At 43.8% G+C, this 19,367-nt stretch overlaps 1 protein-coding gene across 2 annotated transcripts in view; it reads left to right on the top strand.

The window, feature by feature from the left end:
- The window catches only part of LOC128829872 (probable tRNA methyltransferase 9B), a 69,235-nt gene extending 51,520 nt beyond the window's left edge, over nucleotides 1-17,715 (top strand). For both annotated transcript variants that reach the window (XM_054015307.1, XM_054015308.1), the window contains one exon: nucleotides 16,316-17,715. In XM_054015307.1, coding sequence (XP_053871282.1) covers nucleotides 16,316-17,349 — 1,034 coding nt within the window. In that variant the 3' untranslated portion in view covers nucleotides 17,350-17,715. The remainder of the gene's footprint in view (nucleotides 1-16,315) is intronic.
- The last annotated feature ends 1,652 nt before the right edge of the window (nucleotides 17,716-19,367 follow it).

A 19,367-nucleotide genomic window follows, 5' to 3' on the forward strand; every position in this document is an offset into this window, starting at 1 on the left:
GTCCTTTTAATGCCTTCAGTGTTCCCTATGGCTTTCATGGGGATTCTTGCCTGAAGGGCAAGATTCTGATCTCAGTTACATTGGTGTAAATCCATAATTAACTCCAGTAACTAATGCCAGATTTAAACCTGTATAACTAGGACCCTACCAAATTCACAGTCCGTTTTGGTCAATTTCATAGTCCTAGGATTTAAAAAATCATAAATTTCATGATTTCTGCTTTTTAAATTTGAAATTTCATGGTTTTGGAATTGTAGGGGTCCTGACCCAAAAAGGAGTGGTGGTGGGGTCGCAAGGTTATTGTAAGGGGGGTTGCGCTGCTGCTGGCTGCAGCACTGCCTTTAAACTGGGCAGCTGGAGAGCGGCAGCTGCTGGCCAGGATCCCAGCTCTGAAGGCAGAGCTGCCACCAGCAGCAGTGCAGAAGTAAGAATGGCATGGTATGGTAGCGCCACCCTTATTTCTGCGCTGCTGTCTTCAGAGTTGGTTGGCCAGAGAATGGTGGCTGCTGACCAAGGGTCCAGCTCTGCAAGCAGCAGCGCAAAAGTAAGGGTGGCGTGGTATAGTATTGCCACCCTTACTTCTGCACTGTTGCTGGTGGGGCACTGCCTTCAGAACTGGGTGCCCAGCCAACAGCTGCTGCTCTCCAGCTGCTCAGCTCCAAAGGCAGCACAGAAGTAAGGATGCCCCCCCCCCCCCATGAGAAATGCTGTTCTCTCCTGTGAAATCTGCATAGTATAGGGTAAAAGCACACCAAAGGCCAGATTTCATGGAGGGAGGCGGCCAGATTTCACAGTGCATGACACGTTTTTCATGGCAGTGAATTTGGTAGGGCCCTATGTATAACAGTATGTACAGTACTATACAGAAACCAATGACAAATCCACAGTATTGTAGGTGACCCTAAAAACAGCCTTTACACTTTTTTTTTATTTCACAATGTACTCATGCCTCACTGCAAACAATTTCAAAAACTCTATCAAACCAGAGTGTCAGCGTGGTAAACATTGCACAGTTATAAATAATGGTGCGAGACAGAGGAGAATAAGGTCCCCTCTCTAGTCAGAGACCATTCTATTACATAATTTCTCTTTTATTATTATTTTATTATTAATAGCAGTGATAATGGTTAACTTTTATATGCCCCAATCCTGCACATGCTTAACTTTTATTCATGTGAGTAGTCCCATTTAAAGGCAGAGATTCATCTGAAGTCAATGGGAATACTTTACTCAGATGGACACTCCGATTTCTTTCAGTTGAGTAACTGTCTTCAAATAGCACATTTCCTCCATAGCTCTCAAAACAGTTTACTAGGAGAGGAGTTGTTTATGACATTTGCGTGAAAACCTGACCCTTGTTTTTAAGTGTTCATCTGCTCCTGCTGCATTTTCTCCTCCTGAAGTCATAATCCTCCAGTTGAAAATTATAATTATTGCCACAGCAACTAATTTTTTATATTGTAAACAAGGGATTGAGGTTTTAGGTGAGTAATAGATAGCAAGAGACGATGAACTCCTAAACCACAATATCTTACATTTGTATAAAAATATCTTACATTGTCTGTGCTCCTTCCTCCAGTTTCCCATGTGATATGCTAACATGATGTTCACAAGTGTAGGAGTTCTAATGGAAGCTCACAGCCTGAACTAACGAACCCCTGTGCATACTCCTCTGCAGCCAACATCTTGGAGTGCTTTTATGAAAGGAAGGAAACCCAGAATCCTATTAATTATTATGGTAAACCCAAAGGACCCAGTCAGGACTAGGGTCCCACTGGGATAGGCACTAAATAAACACAGACACAGGTATGGTCCCTGCCCCACAGATCTTGCAGCCTAATTGGAAACAATATGCAATAAGTGAATGTAGCAACCAAAGAAGTGAAGATGGTAGAGAAGTGGAGTGGATGAAAGTAATGACAGTAAGATCAGGTGGTTACATAGGCTGGCTGTGGAAGCAGTTTGATGGTCCTTGGTGCTACCAAACCATCTGAATTATTTATTTAATTTAATAAATAAATTAAAATCAGCTATCCCTAAACCAGCAAATCCTTTGAGACAGAGAAAATCCAAGATGGTAGGTGCAGTGTTTGGTGGGACTGGCAGAACATCCCTGCAGTTTGTTGCTGAGGAATGCTGTCCTTATCAGCTGACACCACTGGATATCAGTGGAATTCTTGCTAACTATTATGGGCTGTTCTTATCTCTCTTACAATGGTATAAACCAGGAGTAACTCCATTGAACTTGTATGTTCTAGTGTCCCTGGCACTGACAAATCTTTGAAAAGAGGCAAGTTGTAATGGATTTATGAAGCAAATTGTAAGTTTACTTCTAGTGGATATTACACAGGCAGCTCTGCCTGGTGCATCCCAGAAAGCTTGACCATGATATTAACTAGAGTTGCTGCCTCCTCCTTCCTCTAGGAACTTACATCAATGAGGAACAACCCTATCTCTAAGGTTCCCTATTCTGTTACAAGTTAGAGCATTGTAAAACAGGTGTGAGCCCAGAATCAGGTCTTGTGTTTTTTCCATGTTTCCACTGGGCTGTCAGTGGTCTGTTAAGCTTTTTGCAATTTAATTATTCATTTTAGATTGTAATTGGTCATTGGGGGTCTTATTACTGCTGTCATGTTGACAATATATCTTTGTTTCAAATCTTAGTCACATGCACTTAACAATCTGTTACCTGGTTACTAGGGCTTGGCCATCTGTTCCATGTCATTAAGCTAAGTGACAGCTTGTCACTGACTGAGCAACTTGTAAATATGACTGTTGTCCTCCAATCGCTCACTGCGCAGAGCACCACAACTATGGCTTTGGAATAAGGAAAAAGTTTTCAGGTTTAAACAACCTTCACAAGATTTCTTCTCAAGTTCATATTGTCAATCTAGAAGCTCTAAGGAAGCCACAGCACAGAATTTTCATGGTATAACTCAATAAAATCACTGCCCTGCTGCATAAGGCACTAAAACTGCTCTAGTCTTTACTTGGGCAAAACTCCCATTGACATCAATAGGAGCTTTGTTTGAGAAAATGTGGTGACTCTGGAGTAGCTTATGCTAACTGTAAGGAGAGGCAGAGGCAAACCAAGACAAGGGATGATTTTAAATTTTTAGAACTTTATAAGGGGAAACCTCAAAATTGTACCAGGAACATAAATAATATAGAACATTACCAAAGACTTACTGCTTAATGTGGTTGGGGGTGTGTGTGTGTGTGTGTGTGTGTGTGTGTGTGTTTTCTCCCTAAGTGCTGTCCCAGCTTTGCGCAGACACTTGGCACAGCAAACCTCGAGCGAACTGCCCAATGACCAAAGACCTGTTAAGGTACAAAAGCACCCAGTCAGGTTTATTGTTGACGAAGCACGGTAATAGCACCTGGCAGACTCTATGAGGGTACTAAGACATGTATGCCCGTGACAACGGACGCAGCTCAGTCAGTGGCAGGACTTTCCACTGCCCCCTAGGCTGGCTGAAGATACTTTCTCTGAGATACATCTTTATACCCTGAGAAAAGCAAGTTACGTACTGTCCTCCTGACCTTATCTTTTGGGAGGGGTCATTGTGTTTCTGTACCATCCTTGATAGGATGTGCTGGTACCACTTGATATCGGGATGTGTTAGTGTGGGTACTCAGGTTCTTCTTAGGAATGTGTATTTGTGCAATATTAGCCCTGTTCTTGCCAGATTCTGGAGCAGGTCCTGCCTCATACCAGGCCTCTGATACAAGGGCTTATGTCTCAGGCTCTCTTCCTACTACACTTATAATAATAAACAACTATAGCTTACCAACACGTTAACTGTTGTGAGCTTGTACATGCTGTGCAGTTAGTACCAAATGCATTATTATTAATGAGAGATCACTGCAGAGAAGAATCAGCTTTTCTTCTCTTTGGCTGTAAGTCCAACTGTCCTGTTCTTTTCCTTCTCTTGGGCTTGAAGAGCTCCTTAGATTCGATGTTCTGTGGCTATACCTCTTTTCACTGCGTTTATCCACAAGTGGGGTTTCTTCACCTAGTGGGCCCTTGCTTCTCCATTTAGGCACCTTTGAACGGTCTTCCGTCAATAGATGTTCAAACAGTCATTCTCTCGGTTCATATACTTGAGATCCGTTGTGGATGGGCTTCTTGTTTACTGCTTCCAGGATCTGTTTTCATCTTACAGACCTTTGTGATCAATTATCTCTGTCAGCAAATATATTTCCTTTCAGTTATTTTCCCTTAATACTCTCTTTCTGGCACAGCTGTAGATTTTATTTCCCTCTACTTCCCTTCTCTAACAATGTCTGCTAACATACCCAGGTATAGCGACAAAGAGTCCTGTGGCACCTTATAGACTAACAGATGTATTGTAGAATAAGCTTTCGTGGGTGAATACCCACTTCGTCAGACGCATGACGTATTCACCCACAAAAGCTTATGCTCCAATATGTCTGTTAGTCTATAAGGTGCCACAGGACTCTTAGTCTGGTTCTATAAAAAGCGACAAACACGGCTACCCCTCTGATACTGATACCCGGGTATATTTTTGTTTCTGCTTCTCCCGACCTGCAGCCTTTCCTATTTTCCTTCTTTCCTCCTTCTTACTTCCTAGTCCCCTACTTTTATTCTCCTGTTCTTCTTTTATTTTATCACCTCCCCTCCTACCCAGGATCCGGTTCATCCACCAGCTCACATCTCGATTCTTCTTCTTCCCTAGCAGTTTTTTGGTCCAGCTGCCCCTCCTCTGGTGGATTCCAAGCCCCCATCCCAGCTCAAGCTGCCCTTTTATTGGCTGTTTCTTGCCCCAGGACAGCATTCTCTGCTGCTGCATCACAGGTGCTAGTGCCAGGGTAAGGGTTACTATAAAAGGACTGCAAGGTTGCACCCTGTATGGAGAGTGTCGTGAGCTCTTTCCTTCCTCACCTTATGCTCCATTTAAAATCCCAGCCCCCTCCTTGGGCCTACTAGTGAGCAACTCACATTGCTCTCCAGTAACCTCCTCATCCAGCTAGATAGAGCAACACTGAAAGGGAGGCACAGCTGTCTGTGTTTAATTACTTACGCTAAACAATCTGTTCCACCTTGTATTTAGCAATGATATTCTGACTACATTTCCCAGACTTGAGGAAGAGCTCTGTGTAAGCTCGAAAACTTGTCTCTCTCACCAACAGAAGTTGGTCCAATAAAAGAAATTACTTCACCCGCCTTGTCTCTCTAATAGACTGTCTCAGTGAGTGTCATTCCAGGCTCACACATAGCAATAAGCTCTCCTTGTTAAAGAAAAGCAATTTAATATGAAGAAAGGACCAAAGGAAGGGAAGTGTATGTTTGTGATAGATTTACCATTTGAATCATGAGGTTGCCTCAAAGGGACCAGTCCTGCAGCCCTGACTGAGGCAAAATTTCAATTGATCTCAGTGTAAATTTAGGATGACTAAAGATTATGGGATCAAACCAGTGTAAGTTCTTTGAGGATAGAATTAAGTAAAGAGAGAGATAAGAGGCTCAAAGAGGATTCTCCCCCCCACCCTGCTTTTTTTTTTAAAACCCAACTTGCTGATATTTTACAGTGGTTACCCCTACCTCCCTGTGACCAGTCTTTTGCTGATGCTGACTTCACCCCTTTACAATTGTGCTTAACTTTAAACACAAAGTAATCCCGCTGTAGCCAATGTAGCCAGATTCTTAAAGCTAGGCACATGAGTAAGTACCTTGTTGAGTCAGGGCCTTAATAAACCGACAGTTTATAATTATAATTGTTTATATTAAGGTTGCATCCACATGTGTTAAGTGCTGTCCACAAATATAGGAGAAATCTAAGGTGGCAGGAATTTCACCATCTAAGAAATTTGTAAATGGGTAAGTTGTGGGGAAAGAAGTAGTTCTTGGGAAAATAATGAAATTTAGCTAGTAAATTCTCTGCAGTAAGTAATTGGCATTTTAGTTTATTATTATTTTTCCCTCACCTTCTTTTAATACCATCGTAAGGAGGAGAATAAAATTGCATTTTATTTGGAATCATACATTCTGTATCTATTCCACGTGTTCCTATTACTGGAACTGTCAAAGATAAAGTGACATCTAAAGTATATATACAGTCTATAAAAAAAGGCTCTGAGATTCTCAGAGTTAGGTATTGCAGCACTGAGCACTGCAATGCTTAAGTCCCTTTGTGGCTCCAGGCCTTTGTATCTAGATTTCTCCTTCACATTGACTTGTTTGGGGGAATTGTAAAATTCAGTGTCTTCCTACTAGTTCCCATCATGCAGTATATGGTGTAGGTTCCTAGCTTTAACCTTTCATACACTACCACCTCACAATGCTATCTTTTTTTCCTAAGGTGCCTGTCACAATCTAAGCACAGAACAACAGTTACAGAGGACACTGAGTGCTGCAGTAGACAAAGAACAAGATTTTCAAAAGGGACTTGTGATTTTGGGGTACCTTAAAGGGACTTTGTGTTCCAGAAAGTTCTGAACACTTACCCTAAAAATCAAGTCCCTTTAACATGTCTTAAAGTTGAGCAGCCAGAAGTCACTAGTCACTTCTGAAAATCATGGCCAGAATTCTCAAAGCTTCCTCTGTTCCTGGTGTATAAGCTTTTTGTTTTGGTTTGTTTTTTTGTTTCCTCTTGCTCCCTTTTTCTTTCTGTTTCCTTCTCTCCATTCTTCCCAGTTGTGTGTTGCTCCTGCTTGAAGAAGAGGTCATCAGTGGGTGAAATTTAAAGTTCCTGTTGAAACTGAACTGTGTAGGCCATGATGAGAACATGCTTTCTCAGTGCCTTTAGATTGTATATTGTAACTAACCCATTGTCATACAGAAACTTTGGGGCAGCTCCTTACCTGGTGTAACTCCGCATACCTCTATTGACTGTAATAAAGCTGCACCGTCTGAGAGTCTGGACCCCTCAGTGTCTGTCATTGTAATGCAAACAGGGCCACTCAGAGCCAGCCAGAGACATCAGCCAGCCAGAGACATCAGCCAGCAGGAGCAGAAGCAAGCAAAGCAAAGCAGGAACTGGATGGAGGGGGTAAAATGGGGGCTAAATGGGTACCTCCCCCCCCCAGCACCCAGAACTGTGCAGGCTTGAAAGACTTCCCCTGCCCCAGACTCTGAGCGAAGTCCAGCCAGTAGGAGCAGAATCAGCTCCTTCAGCTATCAGAGGGGTAGCCGTGTTAGTCTGAATCAGTAAAAAGCAACAGAGCGTCCTGTGGCACCTTTAAGACTAACAGAAGTATTGGGAGCATAAGCTTTCGTGGGTAAGAACCTCACTCCTTCAGCTGTCATTCCTCCCCTTCCCTTGCCAGCTCTGCTGCCCGATTACAGGTGCAGGTCACAGGCTCCCGTGAATTTTTGTTTACTGCTTGTGACTTGTCCCTGACTTTAACTAAAAGTAACCATGACACAATGTTAACCTTCCTTATCACACTTGTGAATTGTTCATCCATCATTGATGTACAGCAGCTTCTGAGATGGATCAGAGCAGCAAAGCTAAACAAGTTTAGAACAGAAATTGAATAATACCTTCTGCAGATCAGGATATAGGGGGAAATTTAATTTATAATTACCCATGTTTAAATGTAACAGTGGCACTTGGAACAAATCCTCTACCTAGGAGAGACGTATTGAATCTCTAACCCTCAAGATATTGGCTAATTCTAGAATGTAGAACACCTTCAGGGCTACCCATTTACTTGAGAATTTCAGGGGGTTACCATGGCATGGTGGAGTAGGGCAAAGGAACAGTGAGTGGGTGGTGGAGGAGATGAGTAAAAACCACTGATTCATAGAGTCCAGGGTTGGAGGGGACCATTGTGATCATCTGGTTTGATCTCGTGTATCACACAGGCCATAGACCTTCCCCAAAATAATTTCTTTTGAACTAGAGTAGATCTTTATAAAAAAAAAAAAAAAAAAATCCTCTTGATTTTGATTTAAAAATTGTCAGTGATGGAGAATCCACCTAATATCTCCACCAGTAATCAGGCCCTGTTCTACCTGGCTGCCCCATCTCTTGCCAGGAGCCAGCAGCAGTCCAGTGACAGCAGAATAAGCTATGATGGGGAGAAGCTGGCACAAACCTAAAAACATAAGAATTGCCAGATTAGATCAGACCACTGATTTTTGCCTTGGCAGTCTCCCTTCCCAGAACAGACTAGGCCCACCCTAAGTAGATTTGTGAGGTCCAACACACAACCAATGGCTGTAGGGAATTTAGGTCCTACAATGTGTGTTTTCCTCCACTGGAGAGTCCACAAAAGTTAACTAGTAACCTCTGTTCTTCTTTGAGTGCTTGTTCATGTCAATTCAACATGCATGTAAGTTGGAAGATTTTTCCCATAGCAGCATCCATCAGGTCAGCCTGGGCACCTCCTGGAGTCAAGCCTCCATGGTGCTCAATATAGGGCCCTGCCGACCCTCCACCACCTCAGTTCCTTCTTACTGTCAGTGATGGTTAGCTGGAACGTCCCATAGCTCTTGCTTCAGCAAGTGCCTCTATCTTCGTCGTTTGAATTTAGAGTTAGTTGGGGGGAGGGGTCTCACCCCCACTTGTGAATCCCCAGAGCCATGGTATGCTGTGATCCCCGGGATTTAAAAACTGTAAGCTAAGCGCATGCCAAAGAGTGACCCTTATGCCTCTTGTTTAAGATGCCTAGGGGAAGGTCACCAAAAGGAGCGTTGTAAAATCTGCCGTGAGTTGCAGTCCAGAACTCTTAAAGGAAGGGAACAGTGGCTTAAAGTTCTACTTATGGAGGCAGGTCTCCACCCCTAGTCGGATCAAGGGTCAGGGGACCCTGCTCCCAGCACATCTTCGTCGCCGCGGAGCACCCCGGTGCCATCATCCTGGGAACCAGTGCCGAGAAAGGACTCTTCCTGAGACGCTCAGCACCGGCACGGTTCCTCCGGCAACCACTCGGAGAGTAGGCACCGTTCTCAGTCGCCGGTGCCTCAGAAGAAAAAAGCCGGAGAGGGTTCGTTCTCCCCCAGCTGAATCCAAGGATCCAACGACTGTGAGACCCCAGTCAGGCCACAGCACTAGATCCCAGGGCAGGGCCATGTCAACTCCTGGCCAGGCGAGGCAGTTGACTCCAGGCCCGCCATGTTTGCTAGACCCTAGTGGCCAGCAACTGCCACTCCCCTCGACACCAGAGGCTTTTGCAGCGGCTCAGGAGTTGCTGTGCCTCACGGTGCCATTCTCGCCCCCTAGGACAGAGGAGATACCCAGCACCATCCGCACCAGCCCACCCCCAGGTGCAATTAAGAGGGAAGCTGGCAATGATGTCCCGGGGCTCTCCTTCTCCATGGCATCCTCCGGCACCTGCTCCTCCGGCGAGAGAGCCAAGTCTGTCCCTGAGCTCCCAACGATTGGTGCCCCGAAGTACGGCTCCTCCATGGTCTTCCTTTTCGGAGACCTTGGAGTCCAACTCCTACTCCTACCGCTCCAATAGGAGCAGTAGCCAGGAGGTCCAGGTCACGGTGGGAGAGACGGGCTTATCCGGCACTGTGGCCGCTGCAATGGCAGAATCCATTGCAGTGGCCCTTCTGGACTCCCTGGGCCTTCCACCAGAGCCAGGGGTCCTGCTCGGCTGCAGCTTCGGTAGCTTTGGCCACCTTTATTCTGCCTTTGCCAAGTGACTAGTCAGTGAGTTGCCACCACCTACGTTGACGCCATCGGCTGTTGCACCGTCACCAGCACCGGCTTCGGCACCAACATCAGCTTAGGCAGTGCCATCAGCACCAATAGCAACTCCTGAACCATCTGCGGCAATGACAGCGGTTCCGATACTGATTTCGGCACCGAGTTCGGAGCTGACAGCCCCAGCACCGAGGGGCATGGCACCATCAATGTCGTCACCTGCTCAGGACCCCCGAGAGTCATGGGACCCTTTGGGTGCTGATGGCATGGAGCAGCTGCCGTTCATGGGGCTGCCGCCTCCTTGTCGCCGGACAAGGCATTGGCAGGCACTGCCATAGCCCCAGTGCTTGAAGACAGCAGGGTGGTACAGCAATTGCTGCGCTGGGTTGCCAAGGTTCTGGGCATCAAGACAGAGGATGTAGTCGAGGATTCTGATCCCATGGTGGATATCCTCATGCCCTCTGAATGCCTTCCCGTATTGCCCTGCCGCTCATAAAAACCATCGCGGACACCATCAAGACCCTGTCCCGAAACAGGACTTTTGAAGGTACAGTCAAGGACAGTGCACCAGAGCAAGATCTGGATCCACCCCACCTTACCTTTTCATCCCGACTATGTGCACAGTCCCGTATTAATTCAGACCACCAAGGGTGGACTCAGGCTCATCCTAGACCTGCAAGAACTCAACAGGTTCGTGAAGAAACTCAAATTCTGCATGGTCTCTCTGGCCTCCATCACCCATTCATTGGATCCAGGAGACTGGTATGCCGCCCTCGACTTAAAGGACACGTTCTTTCACATATCAATAACTCCGTCCCTCAGATTTGTAATGAACAACACCCACTACCAGTTCACAGTCCTCCCGTTCAGCCTGTCAGTGGCACCTTGAGTGTTCACCAAGTGCATGGCAGTCGTGGCCGCGTTCCTGCACAGGCGACAGGAACAGGTGTTCCCATACCTCGACGTCTGGCTGATCAAGGGCCAATCCAGGACTCAAATGGAGATGCAAGTCGCCTTCATAAGAGCATCTTTCCACAGGTTGGGTCTTCTGCTGAACAAGGAAAAATCAACACTGTCCCCAGTTCAGAGGATAGAGTTCGTGGGGGTGATACTGGACTGAACACAGGCCAGGGCATTTCTCCCAGAAGCAAGATTTCGAGCCCTCGGCAACATCATTCGAGGTCTCAGTTAGTTCCCCACCACCACAGCAAGGAATTGCTTGAAACTTCTAGGACACATAGCCGCTTGTACCTACATAGTACAACACGCCAGACTCAGACTTTGACCTCATCAGTCGTGGATAGCGTCAGTGTATCGGCCAGTCTGGGACAGCTTGGACAGGATCGTAACCCTGCCTCACCTGGTACTTGACTCCCTCCTGTGGTGGCTCAACCCACAGGTAGTATGTGCAGGGGTCCCGTTCACTAGCCCTTAGCCATATCTCTCCGTAGTGATGGATGCATCAGCCTTGGGCTGGGGAGCAAATTTGGGAGACCTCAGGACACAAGGCCTCTGGTCTCAGGCGGAACTCACTCTCCACATCAATGTCAGCTGAGAGCGTTACGCCTGGCATGCCAGACTTTCCGAGCTCACTTGACAGGGAGATGTGTATCAGTTATGACAGACAACACCACAGCGATGTTTTATATCAACAAGGGGAGGGGGGTGGTTCACGCTCCTCTCTCCTGTGCCAGGAAGCCCTCATGCTGTGGGACTTCTAAGTAGAGCAGTCAATACACCTGAAAGCATCATACCTCCCTGGAGTACAGAAAAAGTTGGCGGACTCTCAGCAGGTCGTTCCACGGCCATGAGTAGTCCCTTCGCCCGGACATTGCAAACTCAATCTTCCATCAGTGGGGCTTTCCCCAGATAGACCTGTTTGCGACGCAACAAAAAGTGCCAGCAGTTTTGCTCTTTCCTGAATCACAGCCTGGGCTCCATCGTGGATGCGTTCTCCTCCAATGTGGAGGTCATCTCCTATATACGTTTCTGCCCATACCACTCGTTCACAAGGTGCTCCTCAAGGTACGGAGGGAGCAAGCTTTGGTGATATTGATAGCGCTAGCCTGGTCCCACCAGCACTGGTATGCATCACTCCTGGAAATGTCCATGGAAGCTCCAGTCACCCTGCCACTCTTCCCGGACTTATTAACTCAGGATCATGGCCGTCTCCAACACCAGAACCTCGAGTCGCTGCACTTCGCGGCATGGAAGCTCCATGGCTGAATCCGATGGAGCGTTCTTGCTTGGATGAGGTTAGACAAGTCCTCCTTGGCAGCAGGAAACCCTCCATGAAGGTTACCTACCTTGCCAGGTGGAAGAGATTTTCAATCTGGTCGGCACAGCACTATTCGTCCCTGACGCTCACCTCCATGCCACTTCTACTGGACTATCTTCTCCATTTCAAGCAGCAGAGGTTGTTCATGTCGTCAATAAGGGTTCACTTGGCTGCCATCTCTGCCTTCCACCCAGGCGCAGAGGGCCACTTGGTCTTTGCTAACTCTATGGTCAGCTGTTTCCTTAAAGGTCTCGACAGGCTATACCCACATGTCCGACAGCCTGTCCTGGCTTGGGACCTCAATCTGGTCATTTCCAGACTCATGGGACCGCCCTTTGAACCTTTGGCGACATGCTCCCTGCTCTGTCTCTCTCTCACAATGTGACATTCCTGGTAGCAATAACCTCAGCCAGGAGGGTGTCTGAGCTCAAGGCCCTGACATTAGAGCCCCCTTATACCGTGATCTATAAGGACAAGGTTCAGCTCAGGCCTCACCCTGCTTTCCTACCGAAGGTTGTGTCACAGTTTCACATCAACCAAGACATCTTCCTCTCAGTGTTCTATCCTAAGCCATACTCGACTGGCAGGGAGCAAAGGCTTCACTCTTTAGATGTCCACAGAGCGCTAGCTTTCTACATCGAGAGAACGAAGCCATTCCAGAAGTCCATCCAGTTATTTGTGGCAGTGGCGGACAGAATGAAAGGTCTTCCTATCTCTTCTCAACAGATTTTGTCCTGGGTCACGTCCTGTATTCGTGAGTTCTACAAGCTGGTGGGGGTTCCCACGCCCCCAGTCACTGCGCACTCCACCAGGGCTCAGGGCTGGCAAGAAGGAACTGAGGGGGTGGAGGGTCAAGAGAGCGCTATATTGAGCACCATGGAGGCATGACTTCAGGGGTGCCCAGGCCGACCCAATGGAGACTGCTATGGGAAAATTTTTCTGGCTACTGTGCATGTGCGCACGCACACACCTGATTGGAATGGACGTAAACAACACACCTCGATGAACAACAGTGACGAGAAGGTGAGTAGCCATTTTTTTCCACCTGTATTGTGGGTGGTAGCTGCGCCAAGAAGGAAATGGGGTTTGATCTGAAAACCCTTACTCATGTTGAAGTCAGTGCTTTTGTGACAGAATGCGCAGGACAGAACTTTTATTTTGTATATGGCAACACTTATTCTGTGTCTTTCACGTCCCCCCAGCCTTCATTATTCTTATGGTTGAGAACAAAACATGCTAGGTAATTTCAGCCAATGGGATTTTTTTTTTTTATTTAAGACAAAACAAACACCACTTTTCATTTAAAGTATTGGTCACTGTCACATTAAGACATAAATATATTTCAAGGTCATGGCAACAGGTCCAGATTCTGGCCTTTAAGGCTCTTTTGTGGTGTTCTGGTGCCTTAAAACAACCTTAAAGGTAGCTTGACCAGCTAACTTGGAAGTCCCCTGGCATATCAATTCTTATGTTTCCTAGCTCTTGTGTAGGGAGTGCTGCTGGAGAAAGTGGGGGAGGGAGATTGGACCACTGCTGTACTCCGCTAATCCATGATTGTCCAACTGGCCCTTTGGGGGCTGGTGCTGCTAGTGTAATTTAAGCAGTCCTGAGGCTTTAGTGGAGAATCAGGCTCAATGCTGTTTAATTTGGTGCTAGTGGAGAGTGAAATCCCAGGTTCAAAATGAATATTTATATATCCTTCCCGACAAAGTTAAGAAAGCAAGTAGCTCTGTCTTTGAAACAAGACCTAATTTGTAAATTAACTAATATTTAGTTATAAAGATTTGAATGTATAAAGAGAAAGCTAAATGATTTTTCCCATAAGCAGCCTGCTTTAGGTGACTGGGAGTGTGTTCTAATTGTGGTCCCTGACAAGCGTACCTTTGGTTAAAAAGAAAAATGCATGATAAGACTCATGAGGATCTGAAATTTAAGTGCAACTTGATGTTATCGTAGGAGAACACTTCCTCTTTGCTTCCTCAGGTTATGCCTTTTTTAATGTAATGCATCACTCAGGGAATTTCAAACTTACTCCTCATTCCACACACATTCATTGTACCAACACTAAACTTTTTCTAAGCATCTGAAGGTTTTATTAATAAACTGTAACCCTTTAAATGCTACTGGAAGCCTTTTTAATTAAAATGACCAGAATGTTTCAATGTCAGACTCTCAGCTATTGCTGTAGAATTTGAGCATTTTTGGAATTGATTTCTGTTCTTCTAGAACCAGTGAAACATACAGGCAGAGTAGCTGAATAACTAGATGTTGAAAGAGCCTATTTCTTTAAAGATTAGCTTTTGATCTTCGCATTGCTGCAGAGAAGGTGAATTCATCATTCATTTCTGGCAGTGTTTCCCTATTTTAGCTTGATTCCATGCTGTTATTCTTTTAATTGTAGAAGTATCTCTTTCCTCTGAGGGAAAGCAGATCTGGTTGAACATTGCTCACCCTGACAGATAAAGATGTGCTGAACATCAAGCTATGCTGCCAGCATTTTGTGCACATACATTTCTGAAAGGGGTGGACAGTTTTTCCCAGTGAGATGTATAATTTGCATATGGGGGCAGGCACTTCAGCACTGTAACGTAAAGTTACTTTATCACCGACGCTTGAGGTGATAGTGCATAGAAACACAGGCAGTAATTTGTGTGGACATTTTCACTAAAGAAAATTTAGGGAAAAGGTTGGATTAAAAAATTGAGCAAAACCATTTCCATCCCCAGATCTCGTGAAGATGTGTAGTCATAGCTTGTGTTCAGCATCTTCCCCATCACAAATGTTCACAACCTCCGTGTTTTGTTTGACTTTTCTCTCTCTCGTCTTCCCATATCCAGACTTGCATCAAATTTGGTTGCTCTATCTTGTACATCTTTAATATTAGTCCTTTTCACTCTACCACTACTGCTAAAATCCTTGACTGCTCCTTAGTTATACCTTGCCTTCAATGTAATATGGAATTCATACCCCTATTACCAATCAACCAAATCCTGAAGTCCCTACTGTATACCAGAATCTGATATCTGTCATTGTCTACCATGGAATTTCTCCAATATAATTAAGATCAGTGTTTATTCAGGCAAAATGCTGTGCCAAATCCTGAGCCTACGCAGGTGATATTTGGGCAAATTTTTTATTGATGTCTGTCAAATCCTGAACTCAGTTCTGACTCAAGCAAAGCTTTTGTGAGTAAAGTCTTTGGGAGATTTGTCTGAGTTTGACTTCAGAATTTGGCCCATCCAGTGACAACTATTTATTGCAACATTCTGTAAATAATTATCCACCAAGACACAGCATAAAGGGGAGCCTTGTAGACATGGGAACATTTCTACTGTGCATGCTCAGTATCCAATCTTCAAATGGTCACATCTTTGTTTAATCAAAACTAACTTGTTTTCACACTTGGCCTCAGTGAGGCCATGTTAAGTTTCAAACTTCAGCCATTTTTTTCAGTAGTGCTGTCTAAAAGAGTGAGATGATAATTTTTTGTGATGGGAAAATGTATTTATTTTTCATTTTCTCATAACTTAAATGTGGCCTGAAGGATTTTGGACCAAGCATGGAGAATTTCAGCTGCAAAAGTGAATGGTTCAGAAAGTTATGAACATAAAAACAAGACCATATCATAGTAAAATAATAATAATATAGAACTTCTTATCAGTAGCGCTCAAAACACTTTTACGAATGAGGTAACAAAAATCTTTATGCTTTTAACTACCAAGTTCTCACTATACTTTAACTATTGGTAATAGCACACATATTTTACTAAATAAAAATAGGACTAATTATTCAACAAGTTATCTTTAACACTGTGAACTAGCAAGACTAGATGACTGGTAAGTGGTTATGGACCCTTTCACTGCTATGTCAATGGTTTAAATTCACCCAGAACTAGTAGTGACAGATTATCTTTATTGTATTAGTTGTTCGGTGGCTGTTCAATTACTTAAGCAAAATGAGTAGGTGATTTCAGTCCAGTTTTTATTTAACAGGTGTCCACATCACAATAATTGGCATCCTTGTGTCACTCTTATTGGAGTAAATTTATATGGACTGGGTAGACCCCTATTCCCTTAGAAGCGCTCTCTTCAGACCACAGTTGGGCCATGCTAACAGGGTAAAAAATAGGAAACTACCCGTCTTGTACTTATTTCGTGAGTAAGTGGAGCTGCAGTTGCTGTCAGTCTGGAACTTGTCACTAGCACCAATACATGCATTTTAATTTTATTGTATTTATATAAAATAAATCTGCTTTGAGTTCCTTTCACATATGGAAAGGCTGTAGCATAGTGTAGTCAGTAGAAGACAGATGATCCTTTCCTGGTGTTCAAGCCAGTGTGTCCGAACCAGTATTTTTCTGTGTTCTATTCATTAGTGATTTGAGGGATATTTATTCACTTTATATGTTCTGTTCCAGTGATCCACCATTTTTCAACAAAGGAGCGGCGCGTGCGAGCGATAAAGGAGATGGCTCGCACCTTGAGAGTAGGTGGCCAGATGATGATATACGTGTGGGCAATGGAGCAAAAACGGCGAAAATTTGAAAAGCAGGATGTCTTTGTTCCTTGGAATCCTTCACCACCTTCCTGGACCTTGAGTAACACTTGTTCTCGTGGAATACAGAAATCAATTAATCAAAAGGACAAAAGGCTGGCTTTGGACCAACACTCCCCTAAGTTAGCTGGCACTTCAAAAGCACACAGGCAAGCAAGAAGCTCATCCTTTGTGGGGGAGAAGGAAACCACACACAACTTATTTGAAAAATCCCTGAGATGGTCTCTCTTTTCAAGATCACTTGATTCAATATTAGACTTGAGTAATCAGTGGCACCAAAGAGAGCTTAGCACATTTTCCAATGGCAATATTCAGCTGGATGAATTAAACAGGGGAAAGCTTTTTGAACAAATCAGGCAAGGTGGCTTCATGAAGCATATTTCCAACTTGTCTTTGCGTTGCAGGCAGAATTCTGAAGATAATGCTTCTGAAGTAGCTGTAGAACCAGGGTCACCTATGATATGTCACCCAGTGCCTTTCAAAAGTTGTTATTCAGAATTAGGCCAGGACACTAAGCAGCCCCCAGTGTCTCCAGCTATAATTCATGACTGTAGCAGAGTGTGTTTACCTGACCTGGTTTCCCATCAAAAAGATGTCAAACAGCAACTTAAAATAGATTATCACCCAAAACAATCAGCTTTCCACCAACTCCAAAACAGAAGGAAAACAGTCAGCTCTCTACAGGATACCAATAATTATTGTTCCATGGCCACATGGAACAAACAGCCGCAAAGGAGTCCTAATGGGGCTTGTCTTAGGTACTACCATGTTTTTAAAGAAGGGGAGTTGGTTGAACTGATAGAACATCATGTTCCTGAGCTACATGTTATTCATTCATACTTTGACCATGCAAATTGGTGTGTGATTGCAGAAAAGATTCACGTGTGGAAGATCTAGGGGAAGATTTTCAAAGGCACAAGTGACTGACTGCATTTGAAAGTTAATGGGAGTTCGGTGCTTGATGCCTTTGAAATTGTCCCCCAAGCTTTTTATCCCCATCTTGTGCTTTGACTCTCTGTGTGTCTTTGTTTCTTTTGTTCTGTACTTGACTGTCACAGTCATATACCCTTTTAAAATCATTTTATAGAAACATTTCCTTCTATAATTGTAATTTCAGGTTGGATGCATTTTAAGAGCTTTTTCCATGGCTTTTTAACAGTAGCTGTCAGTTTTGGTTTTTGTTGTTTTAGAATAGTTAAAATGCATTTATAAGTTTTCCCGTTGGGATGTTTTTATATGGATATTAAAGATGTTTGTTACTCATTTATAATAATTTATTATCTTTAATGTCTTTTTATATTTAAAATGTATTGTATGTTTGAGTCTTGGAATAATACAAGGCTGATGGTACTTTGAGACGGATTCATTATTTTATTACAGTCTGCCTGTCATTCTATATGATACCTCAAGTCACAGTAGAGAGAGTCCTCATAAAAGAAGCACCAGGTATTTATAATCCAAGTACCAGAGACAGTAGCTGGGGAAACCCTGTCAGATAAGTTTAAGACAGCTCATCTGTTGCCCCCTAACTGTCACAGTCAAGAATACAATGGACCTACTCGAGTATATATCACAATATAACCTCCCCCCAACACACAATACATCTTAAATCTGTGTATTTCTCTGAGTTTGACATGTATGTTCAAAACGAAAATCCTCTTCTCTGTCACAAAATCTGGGAGAAGAATCAAAGGAATTCTTAATAAGCCATTTAAATCGCCAAAATGAATGATAATACAGAAAAATGCTTGATGAAAGGTGAATGCAAGGAAATAGTATTTATCAGCACTAGCATGCAATAGTTACGCTTTTAAGACTTTTTTCATCAATAGACAAAGTCTTTTACAAAGGAGGTAAGTTTCATTATTCCTGTTTTACAGATAGGGAAACTTACTCAAAGCCACATAGCAGGTCAGTGGCAAAAATCATCCCTTATTGCTGTCCCTAATGGTCACTGTTTTAGGTGGTTTGTGTTCTTGTACAAAGGTTTTCACTAGTTTCTTTTCTTTGGGTTCTGGAATCACCACACCAAAAAGTAATCCTATTTTCTGGGGAAAGACACTGTCATGTCCAATGCCTTTGAAAATTCTTAATGTGTCTTACTAAGAATTTAGCTGATGTATATTGTATCTTAAAGAGTAGTAAGGAACTGTACAGTCATCTGAATGTTTTTAATGTAACTTTAATTCAGTTTGGCTGTAATATCGCTAATGAAATTTTCTCTACTTCCTGAAATAGAATTTATGTAATCAGCAGAGTACTGCGCTACATATTATATTTGCAGGGAAAGAGACTGCTTAATCTAATTGGTCTCTTCCATCTATAGTGTCTGTTTCCACAATACTGGGCTTTTCCCCATGATGTTAGTACTTTGCTGCAAATGAACAAAAAATCATTATTCGCTTCAAAATATAAATACAGTTATAATTATTTTATATCATTGTTCCACAGTGAAAGGATTTTAATAGTTTCCCCTACTCCCTAATGTGACTTTATAATGTATTAAGTGGCAGTGATGTCATTATACTTTACAGACTTTCATTAATGTGTCATCCATTTTCCCATTGTTTAACAGATAACCTGAAGAAAAGCTAACAATGTATGAGTGTGTTTGTCTGGAGCAGCCAGTCCCTCCCCTGAACTCTGGTATTTCCAAAGCAATCTGATCCATCATTATCCTAGCAAATGTTCAATCCTCCCAGACACCAACTAAAGTATCTCAGCTTGACTTTCTTCTCCCAATTACAAAGTTGCATCCTGCTGCTCCTAATAAATGGTACCATCCACCCCAGCAAGCAGTTGTCTCCCTCCCTGCTCCAAAATGTGATATGCTACCATCTGATTTCTAATACTTCTGGTCCTACTCCTGTTCCTCTTCCACTAGACATGTGCCTGAACAGGACCCGTGTGACAGA

Source organism: Malaclemys terrapin, chromosome 1 (genome assembly GCF_027887155.1).
Source record: "Malaclemys terrapin pileata isolate rMalTer1 chromosome 1, rMalTer1.hap1, whole genome shotgun sequence".
NCBI lineage: Eukaryota > Metazoa > Chordata > Testudines > Emydidae > Malaclemys > Malaclemys terrapin.